General features: G+C 34.4%; 2 protein-coding genes across 2 annotated transcripts in view; one reads left to right on the plus strand and one right to left on the minus strand.

The window, feature by feature from the left end:
* LOC134851744 (centrosomal protein of 290 kDa-like) overlaps window positions 1-15,100 on the minus strand; it is a 495,955-nt gene that overhangs the window by 402,132 nt on the left and 78,723 nt on the right. The gene's annotated exons all lie outside the window — the stretch shown is intronic.
* The window catches only part of LOC134851867 (uncharacterized), a 55,244-nt gene continuing 49,790 nt past the window's right edge, over window positions 9,647-15,100 (plus strand). Inside the window, exon 1 of the mRNA XM_063868143.1 lies at window positions 9,647-10,339. Within this exon, the coding sequence (XP_063724213.1) occupies window positions 10,033-10,339 (307 nt within the window). The 5' untranslated portion in view covers window positions 9,647-10,032. The remainder of the gene's footprint in view (window positions 10,340-15,100) is intronic.

A 15,100-nucleotide genomic window follows, 5' to 3' on the forward strand; every position in this document is an offset into this window, starting at 1 on the left:
AAGCTGACACACCGCAATTACCGTTACCAGCTTCTAACAGAGTACGGAAACAAAGTTATTGCGAAGTGACATTGCTCAACAGTTTTTTAACCGATAACAATATCAATACCATCAACAACGATAATACCTGCAACTTTACTGAAGCTGTCGAGAAGCCAAAACAACATCGATTCGCCAAAGACGTTAACTTTGGCTACTCGAGTTGTAAAATACGCGAAGAAAAACAATATATTTCTGGAACAAAAAGACGAGTTTTAATCAAAAACAAAAGCGACCCGGTCCAAGTGCAAAACTTTTTATCGGTCGACAAAAAAGACCAGCCATTGAAATTACGGAAAACATCTGCAAATTGCGAAACAAAACTTAAATTAATTTATCAGCCATCCTTGCCAACTAAATTTAGCCAAACTTTCAGATTATTTTCCAATAAATCCAAAGTCAACAAAACTATTTCGCATCCTGATAGATTGAATCCATGTTTAAACCCTCCCATATCAGTGAAAAAACACAGTACCCATTGTCCTGTTTCCATTTGCATTGATTCGGCCGAGAGCGAAGTGATTTCCTATTCTTCGGACAAATTAGCCCAGCAGAATTTCCCGCGAAATTACTCAACTGATGATACGCGTGAGCCGCGAAACCCGAGCTACGAACCAGAACGAGAGCGAGCAGGCCAGGTGATTCCTTCGCGCTATTTGACTCTTTCCCGAGTCCAGTCGAGTGGCTTTAGCCGTAAAGAGTCTCTGGGAGTGCCGACTCAAAGACATTCAGTCGCCGGACCCCCAAAAGGAACCGCAAAAGGTACAGGTGAGCATTTTATATGGGTTGTGAAGGTCATTTTAGCGTAGGAACTTTTAGCATAAAAGCGTCCACTAAAAGGTCGTCAGATTGCGCTTTCGATCTCCTGTCACAGCAGTTAAAGAGTGTGAGGACGAGCTCTCACTCCACCTCCAGTTTCAGGTCTACCACTGCCTGGTCAACTTCGGCTGCAAGTAGCACCACGTGAAAACATAAGATTAAAGAAACGGATTTAAGTAGCAAAAAGAGCTTTGCTCAACAAATTACCTCGAGCAGAGTAAATAGGAAAAACTGTCTATCCTTAGACAGACTGGATAGCCTTCGATAAATCCTCTGCAATTTATTTTAAATTTAATGATTTTTCGGCCTTGGTCGTTCCAGAAACAGTTCATAGATCTGTTGTCCAATCTTCAATGCATATCAAATCATCTTGCATATCTAAATCAAATTCACTTAAATGTTACTTTAAACCGAAGAAGCCTTATTGTTCCGACTTTCGATACGAAAGTAACGGAATATTTGTGCTCGGGGTGGGTTTTTTTTTCTTCAGACAAATTTCGACTTTTTAACTAGCCATTTTTGACGGAATTTTTTTTTATCATTCGAAAGGTATTGTTGTCCTGAGCTCAAATTTGAAAAGATATTTCACCTGTGATCATTTTTCGTAAAGTTACGGGGGTTTAAAGATTGCAATTTTGGCCAATTTGGGACAATTAACGCGCGATATATTTCGCGCTATTAACACGTAAGCGGAGTTTTAATCCGTCTTAGAAATCGTTCCAAATTGGTTGAAAGAAGCTTAGTTGCCATAATTGATTTTTGTTACAAGATCCTCTTGTACTTTATTTGGCGTGTGAGGGGATGATTTTCATTAAAAAATTCCAAATTTTAGAAAAAAAAATTCATTTTTTTATTTCAATGAATTTTTTAATGTTATTACTGCTCCATAAACCTTAAAAGGCAGTCGGAACATTCAGGGCTTCGCCCTGTTACGAGCAGTCTTGTCTAATTTTGGGAACATTGAATAAAAGAAAGAGTTTTTCCGGTTTCCGTCCAATAGATTGGGTACTGGAAACCTTCTCAAGATCCATTTTCGGAGTAAAATTCCAAATGAACTGAAATAATGACCGTCAAGTACCCTCCCTAATTGAATCTTATTCAGCGCTCAAGTTTCTAACAAAGTCTTCACGCATGTGAAGGCCATATTACAAATTTAGGATTTACTTTCAATCAACAATTCACCATTAATTCACATCCGCCGTGTCCAAATTCAAGTCTCTCCTCCCATAAAAAACAGTGTCAATTTCTAATTTCAGGAGGCACCAAAAACAAAACCTACTTATGCTATATTACTGAAATTTTATAAGCTATTTTTTATTAAGTTACAGGAATTGTCGTCAAGTAAAGATAGCTACTAAATACATTTGGAATATTCTACTTTTATTATTCAAACCAAATTATCTTTCGAGTTTTTTTTCAAATTCACTTTTCTCAGTGTAGAAAAATGTGTTACGAAGTTTATCCTTTTAGTTTAGAACCCCTTTAAAATGGCGCTATGTTAATTCCACTTTAACATGCGTCTAGGCAAGAATTAAGCGTTGTTTTGGGGATATAATTAGCTGTGTTTTGCAACTGACCAGCCTGGTTAATGGCGGGCGACGGATTCATTACTGCTCAATTTCCTATTTTCCTCTTTTTGCAACTTTTGATGGAACAGATCGTATTCTATAGATTTGTAAAGCGCCCACAAATGCACAAAAAATACCTTTGAACTAATCTTTTTCATCACAAATGAAAACGAAAGAAACTGCTGTTTTAATCAGTGTTTTCCTCCATTTTCATACTGTACAGCTGAATTATCCTTAATCCTAAATAAATATGCAAAATTTCGATTATTTCTTTCATTTCAAAGTTACCAAATAATACATAACTATTTTCTTTCTCTTAGTCATTATTTAGGTCAATTTTTAACCGGGTGCAGATTTTACGAGCTTTTTGTGCAGCTATCGGATTCTCAGTAAGAAAATGGAGCCATAAGGGAAAATATTCGTTTAGGCGTATTTGTTTCTCAGCGATGAATAAAATTTTGACAGAAACTTTTGTCAATAAAAAAATCACAATGGTGAAAACTTTTGGTTAGGTGTTACTTGAGTTGATCGTATTTTTTTCATAAGAGAAGAAGCAGCAAAAATTTGCCAGCAAAGAACGCGAAAAAAGATTGCTCATATCAGTGCGGATCCCTAACAGTTTAGAATTATTTCTAAATGAAAGTTTTAGTGAAAATGAAAAGTTACATATTTTTCCTTTTTTGAAGTAATAAAAATTTTTAATTACTTTTTTGAAAAATCTTCTGAGGTAAATTTTTATGTATAAATGAATCATGGATCAACTTTGGACAATTGAGGCCATATTTGAATCAAATGGATAGCCTCAATTTTTTTGGGATGGTTTCTTAGCCCGATTAAATCACCGTTGACCCTGCGCGATACCAGGAAATTGAAAAGTTCGCGCGATTTAATTATCACAGTTTGACCAAATTGGCAATTTTTAAAACTCCACAATTTCAAAAAAATTTAGGTGAAGTATCTTTCCAATTTTGAGCCCCGGGCATCAGTTTTTTTTTCAGATTGTCTTTTGTCAAAAATTGTTAGTTATAAAGTCAAAATTCAAAGTCAAAATCTCCGAGCATTTTTTTTGTTACACTCTTGTGAAGCCAAATTCATTACTTTCAATTCTTATCCGTGTCTAATTCACCGTTCGACTCTGTATCATGGTCATCTATTTTTTTGATAGCGCTTCCGTTCAAATTTTTGTTCCGCATTATTATAACGAAATAGAAAAAATCATTAATGAGAGCGCAAAGACAGCTATGACTTACATTTCAAGTACTTCGCTGACTTTTGCACTAATACGCTCACTTATTTACGGCAGAATCAATTACCTTTAGACATTTCAGACATTTTTGGGACCATCTTGGTAAAATGTCAATACAAAACGTCGTAAAACAATCAATTTGACTGTTCTTCGTTTTCAAATTACATTTCTACTCTGAATCGGGTAGTACACAAACATTCGGTGCATATACAAAACAGTCCCATACAAAACAGTCCCATACAAAAGAGTCCGAAACATCAAAAAAAGGTTCTAAAAAACAGTCCCATGCAAAACAGTCCAAAACCAGTTGAATTTCTTGACCTTGATCTTTTGGCGCCGACAGAATTGATCTACGCTTTGAAAACTCAAACAGGGGCAGTTAAAGATCAAAGAGCAAAAGTTGGAATAATAGTTCGGATGAAAAGCAAAGGACTCATGGTATAGTGGTTAAAGCGTTAGTCTTAAACTCTAGAGATCAAAGGATCGAATCTCCAGCGGCACAAATAATTTTCCAATTTTCTGAAAAAAGTTGAAATTCGGGTAAATATGACAACGGGTATATCTAGGGTACAACAAAGGGTTCAACCTTAGAGGGTTGGGCGGAGGGAAAAGAAAAATCAACACCTTGTGTGTATTCATTATTTTGCCGGTTTCAAATCGACTCTATCTCAATTTTGAAAAATCAAAGAAATTAATTAACTTGGAAAAATTTTATTGCTTGGCAATATGGAATAAAGGTGAAAATTAAAAAGAAAAGAAAAATCTGATTATACTTTAATATTATAACTACATCCTTTCAAAAACCCAATGATATCGTTGGGTTGATATGACTTAATCAAGTAATCAAGTTTTTGTCGAGTTTTTGGTATTTAGCTTTTTTGGGTCTGGCTACTTTTTGTCCTGCGCACATTTTTTCCAACAGTATTTCCGCATTTGGGAATGATGGATGCTTACTATTGACCGGTTTCACAAAATTGCTGTTCTAACCTTCCACAGCGTTGTTGGTGCGGGGAAGGTCGTTTTTTACTCTTTGATGCCAACTCCATTGCTCCATATCAAATCTGGGCTTCTGTCGTCCTTGAGAAGTCAGTCTATCAATATATGCGTCAGTCAGTCTATCAATAGTAAGTCTAATCCAGGTAATGTGGCAAACACAATAACCCGATTTTCATCTTGGGGACCAGAATCATGAAAAAGGAACTGCTCTCCATTGTTGGTTTTCTGTTGAGCCAGTGGTAGTTCAAAGCCAGTCAGTGATGTTGGCTCTGCCATCTTTGGTCGTTTTTCGCGTCGAACTCTATTTACAGCTTGCTGATTAGCAGAATAACTAGGTAATTGAACAGCTGTTTCTCGGTTCACAGCACGTTGGGCTGCGAAAACAGTCTGTCGCGGTGTTACATCGGATACTGCTGCTCTATCTTTAAGTGTTTTTCTGAACTTACGTTTTTCGATGTCAGCTGGATCGGGGAAGTGGCAGTGATCTTTAACGATCTCAACGGAGTCGTCCTTTGTACGCACACGGCCATTGCAACTACTTTGTCCGCAGCGCCAGGAAAGGGAGTTGTCTGCCAGTGTTCTGTGTTTAATATAAGCATACCCTTCAAAAATCAGTAACTCTAAATTTTTGTTTGTAAGTATGATTTCCATCGATAGATAGTGAATTTCGTTTCTATTGAGTGTTGTCAAGTATTTGCAAATGAAACAGATTGAACAACCTGTCTCTTTTTGCTTGGATTAAAAAAAGAGTCCATTTTTTTTAAATTGCGTTAACTTTAATGTTTCGAATATTATAGCTTTTATTGAGTGGCCGCTGCTGTTATCTAGGTTGTTCTAATTTCTCTACTATACTACCTATTGTTATCCGGATTAGTTGGAATCAAAATGTGTTTAATATGAGATAAATTTACTTATCAGCTTCTAGAACAATTGTCACTTCGATCAATGGGACTCTTTTTTGGACTATTTTCGGACTATTTTTGGGACTGTTTTGTATGGGACTGTTTTTTTGTACTTTGCTATGTTTTTTCGGACTGTTTTGTATTGGACTGTTTTGTATGGGACTGTTTTGTACAGACACGAAACGTTCAATACGTCAAACATCCGAAAAATACAAAAAGTCATGCAAACATCCAAAAAAAAGTTTTACTTGAGAAAACAACTGACTTTTTTTAAAAGTGCTTACAAGATGCTGTATCGGCTGAATCAAGAACTTTGCTGTCAGGTCCCGCAGTGACAAAAAAGGATACAAATCGATTATATACTGAAAAATCTGCAGAGTAACATAAGTATACAATCACTTTGTTTACAACCATTTTGCAAACGATAATCAATTCTGTACAGATCGAATCCAATTTCTTACACCAAAAACAAATGGATTTTAGTACCAAAATAATCGATTTTTCTATTGTGTAAAACCTGAGTATATACTTTGTAGATAACCTGCATATAGTCAGTATATAACCTTTATTAAAAAAACCTGTAGGTAATCTGTAGAAAATCTATAGATAATATGTAGATAAACTGTAAAAAATTTGTATATAATCTGTTTTAAATCTGCATCAAATTGATTATATTGCCTAAAAACTATAGAGGTCGTAAAAATTTCATTTATGACCATTCAAAAATTAAATTAATGATTATTTTTGACAAATTGATCAAAAAATTGCAATCAAGGAAGTAGTTTTTACTCAGTTTTATAGTGAGCTGAACTCACTTGAGGAGAATTCGGTTCCGCAAATTACAAGCTTTAAATCATCACTAAAACATTTTGCAATCTAGGTTTTCCGCTGTAAGAGAAGTAATTTTGTGCAAAACTTCTTCAAATGCCATTTAAAAGATCAACCTGTTCAGCGCAATTTTGCAAGAAACACATCAAGAAAAGATACAAAAATTAACATACAGCAATTTATTTTTTGCTGCAACTTATTTACACAATAAGGAATTTATTTTTTTTTTCAGATCAGACATCATTACAAAAATTTCGAAAAAAGCCTACATTATAGTTTTATTCCAATAAACTCATTCTAGCTGATTGGCGAGATTGTTGAAAAAATCAGTCTTTAGTCTGTATATAATATGTATATAGTCTGTATATAATTAGTATACGTTTTTTATAGATAATTGAAGATATACTGTATATAAATTCTTTTGCAAAACAAAATGCATTATAAGCGATTATTAAAACTAAATAATCGAAGTTTTACTATATAAAAAACAACAGATCAGAAATATATACAATTTCTATTGATAATCGATTTTAATCCATTTTCCTTCAGCAGGGTCTTTTTTTCAGGCAAATTTAGCAAGAACGAATAAAATTTTTCTTATATATCATATTGAGATGTTTTCAGTCGAGTGCTTGACCTGCAAACAAAAAGATTGAGAACTTTTCCAAGAAAAGAGCTTGCTTACAATTGAAATTACACCAAATGATTCTAATTTGAAGCTTAACGGACATATAGTAGACTAAAGAGATGCAAAACAAAACGCAGTTTGTGCGCGCTTTTTTTGAGCGGTTGCGTGGCCGTATTTTTCCCAAGGTAAGATCAGGCTCGCTCCCCACAAAAAAAAGAGAGAACGTTGATACAAAATCAGAAAAAATGATTGACCATGTGGTCAAAAATTTTGTGCAAATTGCTCAGCAAAACCTTTATTAATGCAAGGTTGTTTTCTGTTCGAATTTTCAAATCCTTAAAATGACCCAAACGGTATTGAGATACGCAAACATAGCAGTTCAAGACAAAAAATTGAGGGAAAATTTAAAAAAGATTCTAAAGATAGCTAGACTTCCCTTTATTTATATTGTGACCAAGGATAACCGTTTGCTGGGAAAGTAACCCGATTCCAGATCAATGATTTACAAAAAAAAATCTGTTTTTAAAAAAGAAGAAAAAATTCCACTTTCTTTTTCAAAAAATTCTTTTTTTCTATTTATTTTTTCATTTTTTCTCATTTTCATTTTAGTTTTAATCAAATAAAGGGTGACAAAACTAGTCATCATCAAAATTGAGTTGGGTCAAAAAACTATGGTTAGAAAAACGAAATTTTCGGACCATAGTTTTTGAACATCGAGGCAATGTTTCTGAAAATTACAAGCCTTCTTTGATGTAGCGGAAAATTTTATGCCATAGTTTTTGATGTAGCGGAAAATTTTATGCCATAGTTTGTCACAATTTCTATATTAATCGAATCAATTAGGGTTTAGAACCAATGTGCAAGCTGTGTTGTTGCCTATTGAGAACTGCTGATGCTCTTTTATTGATATTTACAAGATAATCGCATGTTAAATAAATAACAGGGATGGCCGGTTATTGTGCAAGTAGCACAGAATGTTCCGACCATAGTCATAAAAAATAATGAATAGAAAGTTTTTTTCAAATTAGTGTTGTTTTTTTTCGTGGTGAGACAAAAACTCCAAAAGAAACATAAAACTTCGGCATATTCAACCTTCATAGTAAAATAGGATAATTAGAAGACAGTTATTGTATAAGAATGACTAGAAAAACGAAAAAAAAAGTTGAAAATATTTGTTTTTAAAAATTTTTCGCAGAAAGTTTTTGAAACTTCGAATTTTTTGATTTGCAAACTGGCGCAAAATTTTAACTTTATTCGAGTTAAATTAAGTTTTCACAGCTTAAATAAGGCATAAATTAGCTTTTATAAGCCTGCTTATCCTGACTTTGTTAGCTTGAAATTGAACCAAAAATCAAAAATTTCAAACTGGTTTTACATAACTGAGATCAATTTTTCGAAATTTTTTGATGTCGTTCGAATCACGACTTAAATGGCTTTAAAATGATATATTATTCGAACCCTTCCGATGACTATTTTTTGTGCCTGGTTTTGCTTGAAAAAAAAAACAAAAAACAAACTAAAACACACCGAATACAAAGTTCCTCCACATTTTTTACAAGGCCATAACAACAAAACAAAAAAGCCTAGCCCTCAAAAATTAACACATACCGAAATATTTATCAAGCTACCATTGTCTTACTGGACCTCTCATGATGTACGCAGTTCTCCACCTTTAATTTTTTTTATTTATGGGTATCAGTCGAATAGTCGGGGGTTCGAAACCACCGTCATCTAAACAGTAACCCAATTAATTTTGTTCAGCAACCCAATTATTTTTGTTCAGATTACCCTTCTCTCAATTTTGAAAAGAAAATTCAAATTACCAAAAAAACATTAGTTTAATGATACCATTAATAATTACCATATTATCCCGAGCGCTAATTCGATTACATGCTGTTCGCCTCATTGGATTCGTGTCAAACACAAAAAAAAACACGCAAAAAAGCCCTACGAACGCCGCATTAATTCGCCATTTCAAACCTATTCAAACAGTAAATTTTAAGTCATGACTCAGTTCGTTTCCTATTGTATTTCAGTAAAAAAAACTAAGCCGTCAAGTTTTTTTTCAGCTGCGTGTTAGCTATCGCCATCAGCAAGTGTTCAGTCAAAAGTTCATTTTCATTTCAAAAACGCTATTTTAAAATCATTTCCCAACTACTTACCGGAAAAACTCATTAATCAATTCAAAATCCGCCATTTCATCCATTAAGTTGATTACAGAGTCTAAATTAAAATTGCTTGTTCGTTTTACGCACACAACCTGAGGGGATGAAAAAACTCCAAATAAATACTACATAAAACTATTTACGACCGTAATCTGTATACGTTCTGGTAGCTCTGTCGAATGCGTTTGTTTTTTTTTGCAAATTTATTTTGAACGTTATCCCATTTCGTAATAAACTTTGAGGTAATAAATAATTATTATTGATCCCAGAGGTTATTAAGGTGTTTCAATGGCTATAAAAATCCTAAACCATCTCTTTTTCTTTGCACCAGAAGGGAAAAATGGCAAAGAATAGTTCAAATTCTCCACAATAACATAAATTTGTTTCTTAAAATGCCTCAAGGGAGTTTTTCACGTTAGCAAAATTCTCTCGTGTTTTTCAATTTTCAACTTTTTACGAGTGTCAATAAACGGACACGCCTACAAAAACAAAAAAGACCATTTGAAAAACACTTTCACCAATTTTCAGCTGCTGATCTGATACCTTTAAGAGTACCCACACCCTGTTACCTTCTGAAGTATCGTCTGGCTTGAAAAAACGTTTAGATAGATTTTTCATGGAGGCAGTTATTTAATTGGGGCTTATCACTTACTGACTGCCTTTTTCAAAAACGGAACTTAGTTTTCGATTTTGAAGGTGACTTCTGTGTTTATTATCAAAACCAATCAGTTATTTTAAGACACTTTGCCTCATTTAGTTTTATTGTTACGCAATTACCCCATTGAATTTTCTTTCTAAGATATAGTTTACGGGGCGAACTTGTCTGTTAAATCAATTCACCATGTCTTTCTCCGCGTCTTACACTTCTCTCAATTTTCCGAAGAGTCTTTTCGGCGCGAAAGAGATGAGCGAAACAAAAACCGAAAATAAACCTTACTACAGCAGTTTGTTGATTCGGATCGGTGGCGGTGGGGGAATTGGAGGGATGTTTGGGGGGAGTGGTAGTGCAGGGGCACGTGACTCATCAGCTGACCAATCAAGTATCAGTGTGGCATCGTCTCATGACCAGGTGTGCTCCGTCTCGTCCAATCAGGAACAACTGTCAGCGCCATCTACCACCCAATATAGAAAGTACAAGCGACACTCAGGTGAATCCGATTCAGACTTGCAGTATGCGGTGCCTCGACGCAAAGCCTCAAAAACGAACCACATTAACTTTTTTTTCATTTTGTAAAGTTAATAAAAAACATGCTACCCGCTATGAAAAAATTCTACAATATTACTACAAATTTTTCTGTGGACGCAACTAATTTTGTAGGATTGGAGATTTCGGAAGTATTGAAATCACTATGTTCCCGGGTCGAAATTTTTTGTTCATACTATTCCATAAAGGGACAGATTTTTTAAATAATTTTAGTGCGATTGTTCTTCAGTTTTTAAACCAAAAGAACACGCAATTGAGGCCATTTTGAGCCCAACTTCAGACAACAGGACTCCTTCATCCCTTTCCATGGGAAAATGGGGACCAATAAAGGGACCAAATTGCTAATATTTATCCGCATTGATCGCCATCCAAGGCGAACTCAGGGCCAAAATATAGACCCAGTATTTAAACTTTTTGATGGTTTTGCTCATAAATTTAAGCAAAAAGACGTTGACCTGGAAAAATCCCCCATTTGAATGATTCATTATGCAACAGTCACTCGAGGAGAGTTTTTTACGGCCAAATGTAAGTTTCAAGCATAATTCTTTCAAATTTTTAACCTACGGAAACCCACGGAAGAATATAGTCTATTCAAGGACAACTTTTACATATTTCGAGTTCATGTAATACTCTTGTAGCACCTTTTAAAAAACTAATTCATCTCTGTCAATCCAGTTTATAGTTAATTGATCGATCAGTTTTAGTTATGATATGTTTTTTTTTCCGGTGACAATTGACTTTTTTCTGGTAATGCATCGTCGCGATTATCAGGTTGAAATAACTTCGATCTTTCCTTTCAAAATGAAAAGTTTTTAGGGCATTATACAGCCATAAAAAGTCATTGCACTGCAACGTCTAAGCCTCATTATAAAAAACCGAAAAGATCAAACTGAGTGATCAAACTTTGGTTATTTCAAAATTTTTAAAATCGCTCGCCAAAGAAAGCATCTTCTTAAATTATGAGATTCAACAGAAAATTTATTGAGTCTGCATTTACACGATTCCATAAGAAAAAGCAATGATAGCCGGTTACTGTGCAAGTAGAACAGAATATTCCGGCCATAGTCTTAAACAAAATACAAAAGAAAAGTTTTTTTTCCAAATTAGTTAAGTTTACTTCGGCCTGGTGTGATGAAAGGAGCTGACCGAAAAAATGGAACCAATCATTAGGCGTTTTTGTCAGTTATAGTGATACAGGCAAATTGAACAACAGTTTTCTAGAAAAATGACTAAAAAAAGAACAAAAGAAATCCTATAAAATTCGAAAATCCTTTAATTAGGCATAAGCAAATTATTGTAAGCATGCACGCTCTCCTGATTAGCTTGATATTAGACCAAAAATCAAAAATGTCAAACTGGTTTTTCTCGACAATAAGAAAAGTTTTTCCAAATTCTTAAAAATAGTTCGGATCATGGCCAAAAGTTCTTTAGTATGATATATCATCACTCAAACCCTTCACATGATGTTTTGTGGTACCTGGTTTTGTGTAGACAAAAAAAAGAAAAAGAAAAAAAACTAAACACACCCGATTACAAAGTTCTTCCACATGTTTCAAATGATCGAAAAAATTATCGAATGAAAAAAATTAGATTTGCTTTTTTCCACTATTGGATTTTTGTGGTTAGCACTTTTTCACAAAATCAATTGTTACGTCTCCATTCTTTCCTCAAAATGAAAAAAAAAACAGGTGAGTTTCGCTTTGCAATTTCGTTTTTGACTAATAACTCAATGGCAAAGACTTTTGGAAGCAGAAAACCCACAAAAATTCCCCAAAAATTTCACAGGATTTTTTAGATTGTAAAACTGCCTTGCAGGTTAAGCAGAAACAAAAACGTAACCGTTTGCTCATGGATAGACATCTTCCACCGTGGCTATACATCTTCCAGTGGGTTCGTTTTTGACAATTAAAAATTTATGATACCATGCAAAATCATGCAAGTGTGCTTAGACAAAAGTTACAAAAATATATGCGCATCAAACATTTTTCTAGAAATGTTTGCCTGAGCATAATAAAAATTTTGCGATCAAAATAAACAACCAAAACCTTTCATCGTCTTAATGTATTTTAAGCAGCCAATCTTTTGAATTAACTTAAAAGTTTGCCTACATCACAGTTTCCATAAATTGCAATTGTAGTCCAAACATTTTTGACACTTTCAAAAATGATACAGCTATCTCATCAAAACGCAGCTTGTCGGATATTTCGATTTTGTAATTTGATGTTTTTTATAATGTGGAATCGAAAGTATTCAGGAAAAAAGCGCTTTCCATTCTGTTTTCCTAAACGGAAATGATTTGATAAGCAATTTTTCCTAAAAACTCTTTGCGTGGAAATGTTTGATAACAGTTTTTAGGTTATGCAGGTAATACGAGGTTATCTCGGTCATTTTTTCATGAACAATTTTTGGCCAGTTTTGAAAATGGTAAATATCTGAAATTTAACAATGTTCAAAATGATATACAAATTGCAAATGAAGCCATTTTTACGATGAGATGCAGTCATGGACATGAAAGTTGCATTTTTTTGTTTTTAAGCAATGAACTGAACGAAAACTTTTGTTTCTGATGTTTTCTCTACAACTACAAAAGATTCAGGTTTGAAAACTTGTTGTGTGATGGATGAAACTGTTCATTAGAAAAAACCTGAGTAAAAAATCTTAGAAAAAAAATTTCAATGTTTCATATAGCTATTTAACCATACTGCATAAGAGAAGTTTTCTTAGAGCCAAAAACTTCCAAAAACGGCGGAGGCAGTTTGAATTGTTCAAATGGAAAGTATTTGTAAGAAAATTAGGATCTAAGCTAGGCCTTGGTTTAGTTTTTACCTTTTTTAGAAAGAAAAAACAAAAAATTGCTCGGATAAAAAATAAAACTGCTCAAAATTTTTGACGTACGTTTTACTAAATAAATTGCTGAATTTTAAGTCAACTACTGTTAAAAAACTTGAGAAAACATTTGGTTCAATTTTACTTAAAACAAAAATCTACATGAGATGAGGGCCTAGTTCTCAAACTAATTATTTTCAGTTTAGTAATAATCAGTAACTGAAAAATGCTTTCCAGCCAATGAAACTAAGTTGCAATAATGAAATTGCTTCTGCTGTTTTAGGAGTTGTTTTGGCGCTCTCCAGAGACCAGCTCTCTAACGCCCTCTGATTAAATCGCCAAATGAGGCCATAAAAAAAACAACTTTTTTACAAGTTTCATATCCGGCTATGTTCTAATGAACAGTTTGTACTATCATATGTCAAAATTTCAACCGCGATGCTCTAGTAGTTGTAGACAAAACGCTTTCTTTTGTCAGTTTCTGTAACAACTGGGTAAAATTTGCTTTCTAACCTCAGTCTCTGTAACAATCGAGTAAAATTGATCGTTATAGATTAATTTGGGTTAAAAATTTTACCAAACTCATTGCATCTGGATGAAAAAAGAATAAAAACCTAGAGTGAAGCGGCAACTTGCTGTGTTTGTCAAAGCAACAACTCGTCCCAGAGCAATTTTTAAATTTAATCGAGCAATTAGCTCGTTATGTTATGATCGATAAAAAAAATTCCGAAAACTATCTATTGTCTGAGTTATTTACCGAGAAATATTTCTTAATTTGCAGATTTGGATTCATTTATTTTCGTTTGGAGATTAGAGAGGCCACATTTTGGCGCCCCACAAGGGACCATGGGTGATTGAGCCCGATAGTCCACGTGGGTACTACCCCCTCGCCCGAACCGTCAAGATAAACTACGGACAGGACGGTTGCGTTACACGTTGGGCTAACAGTTGTCAAATTAGAAAAAACGTTTCCAGCATTACAACACTCAACAAGCGTGATGATTGGAGTTGTAGCGGCCTCTCGCCCTAAGTTTGCATCTCTTGTATAGTAACCGTTGATATTAGGTGACACAGTATGCGGTACAAAGGGAACATACTATTGCGTCTGTACTGGCGGTGCTGGTGATCTACCGATCTACCTCAGAATCGAAACGAGGTAGAAATATGGTCCGGGTTGGCGGACCATATTTCTGCCTCGTTTCGTTTCTGAGGTGGATCGGTTTCGGGTAGCTGGTTGATTGACAATATTTCACTTCATACGTAAATTAACCGTAATTATCGGAAATTATCAGTCAACAAAGAATATCGAACTAGATAAATTTCGGTATTTAAAAGCTGAATTCAATGCCTTAAAATACGTAGATGAGAACATTAAACAGTCAACTTCAAAACAGCGCCTGAGCATTTTGCGAATTTTGTTTCGATCTCTCAGTTTTTGATCTTTTATCACACACGGTGCATCGTTCACCAGAAAATTCATTAGTTACGACCTTGGTTTTTTCTCGCTTTGAATTCTGGCGGGAAACCGTAATTAATAGCGCATTTAGCTAGAAATGCACAACAACCATGCCTCAGCAAGTGTGGGACTCGATATGGAATGTTTTGCGGAAATTTTAGGCATAGAATTTTTTAAATTGGCTTGCCATCAATTGTTGCTTTTTTTATTTGTGACAAATTGTCGCCGTGCCAAAATTAAGCAGTACAGTAGGTTCCAACTAAACATATGTTCCAATAAACTTTTGTATGAAAATGATTTCTTTTTTCTTCTTTCTTTTTTTTTCTCAGTGTCTTTCTAGCGTTTTTTAGGGAGAGCAACTGAAAATAAGCTTTGAACCTTCTTAATGGCTGAAACAACTACAATTGTCTCAGCTAATGTTTT

The sequence above is a fragment of the Symsagittifera roscoffensis genome, chromosome 7 (assembly GCF_963678635.1).
Source record: "Symsagittifera roscoffensis chromosome 7, txSymRosc1.1, whole genome shotgun sequence".
NCBI classification, from domain to species: Eukaryota; Metazoa; Xenacoelomorpha; order Acoela; family Convolutidae; genus Symsagittifera; species Symsagittifera roscoffensis.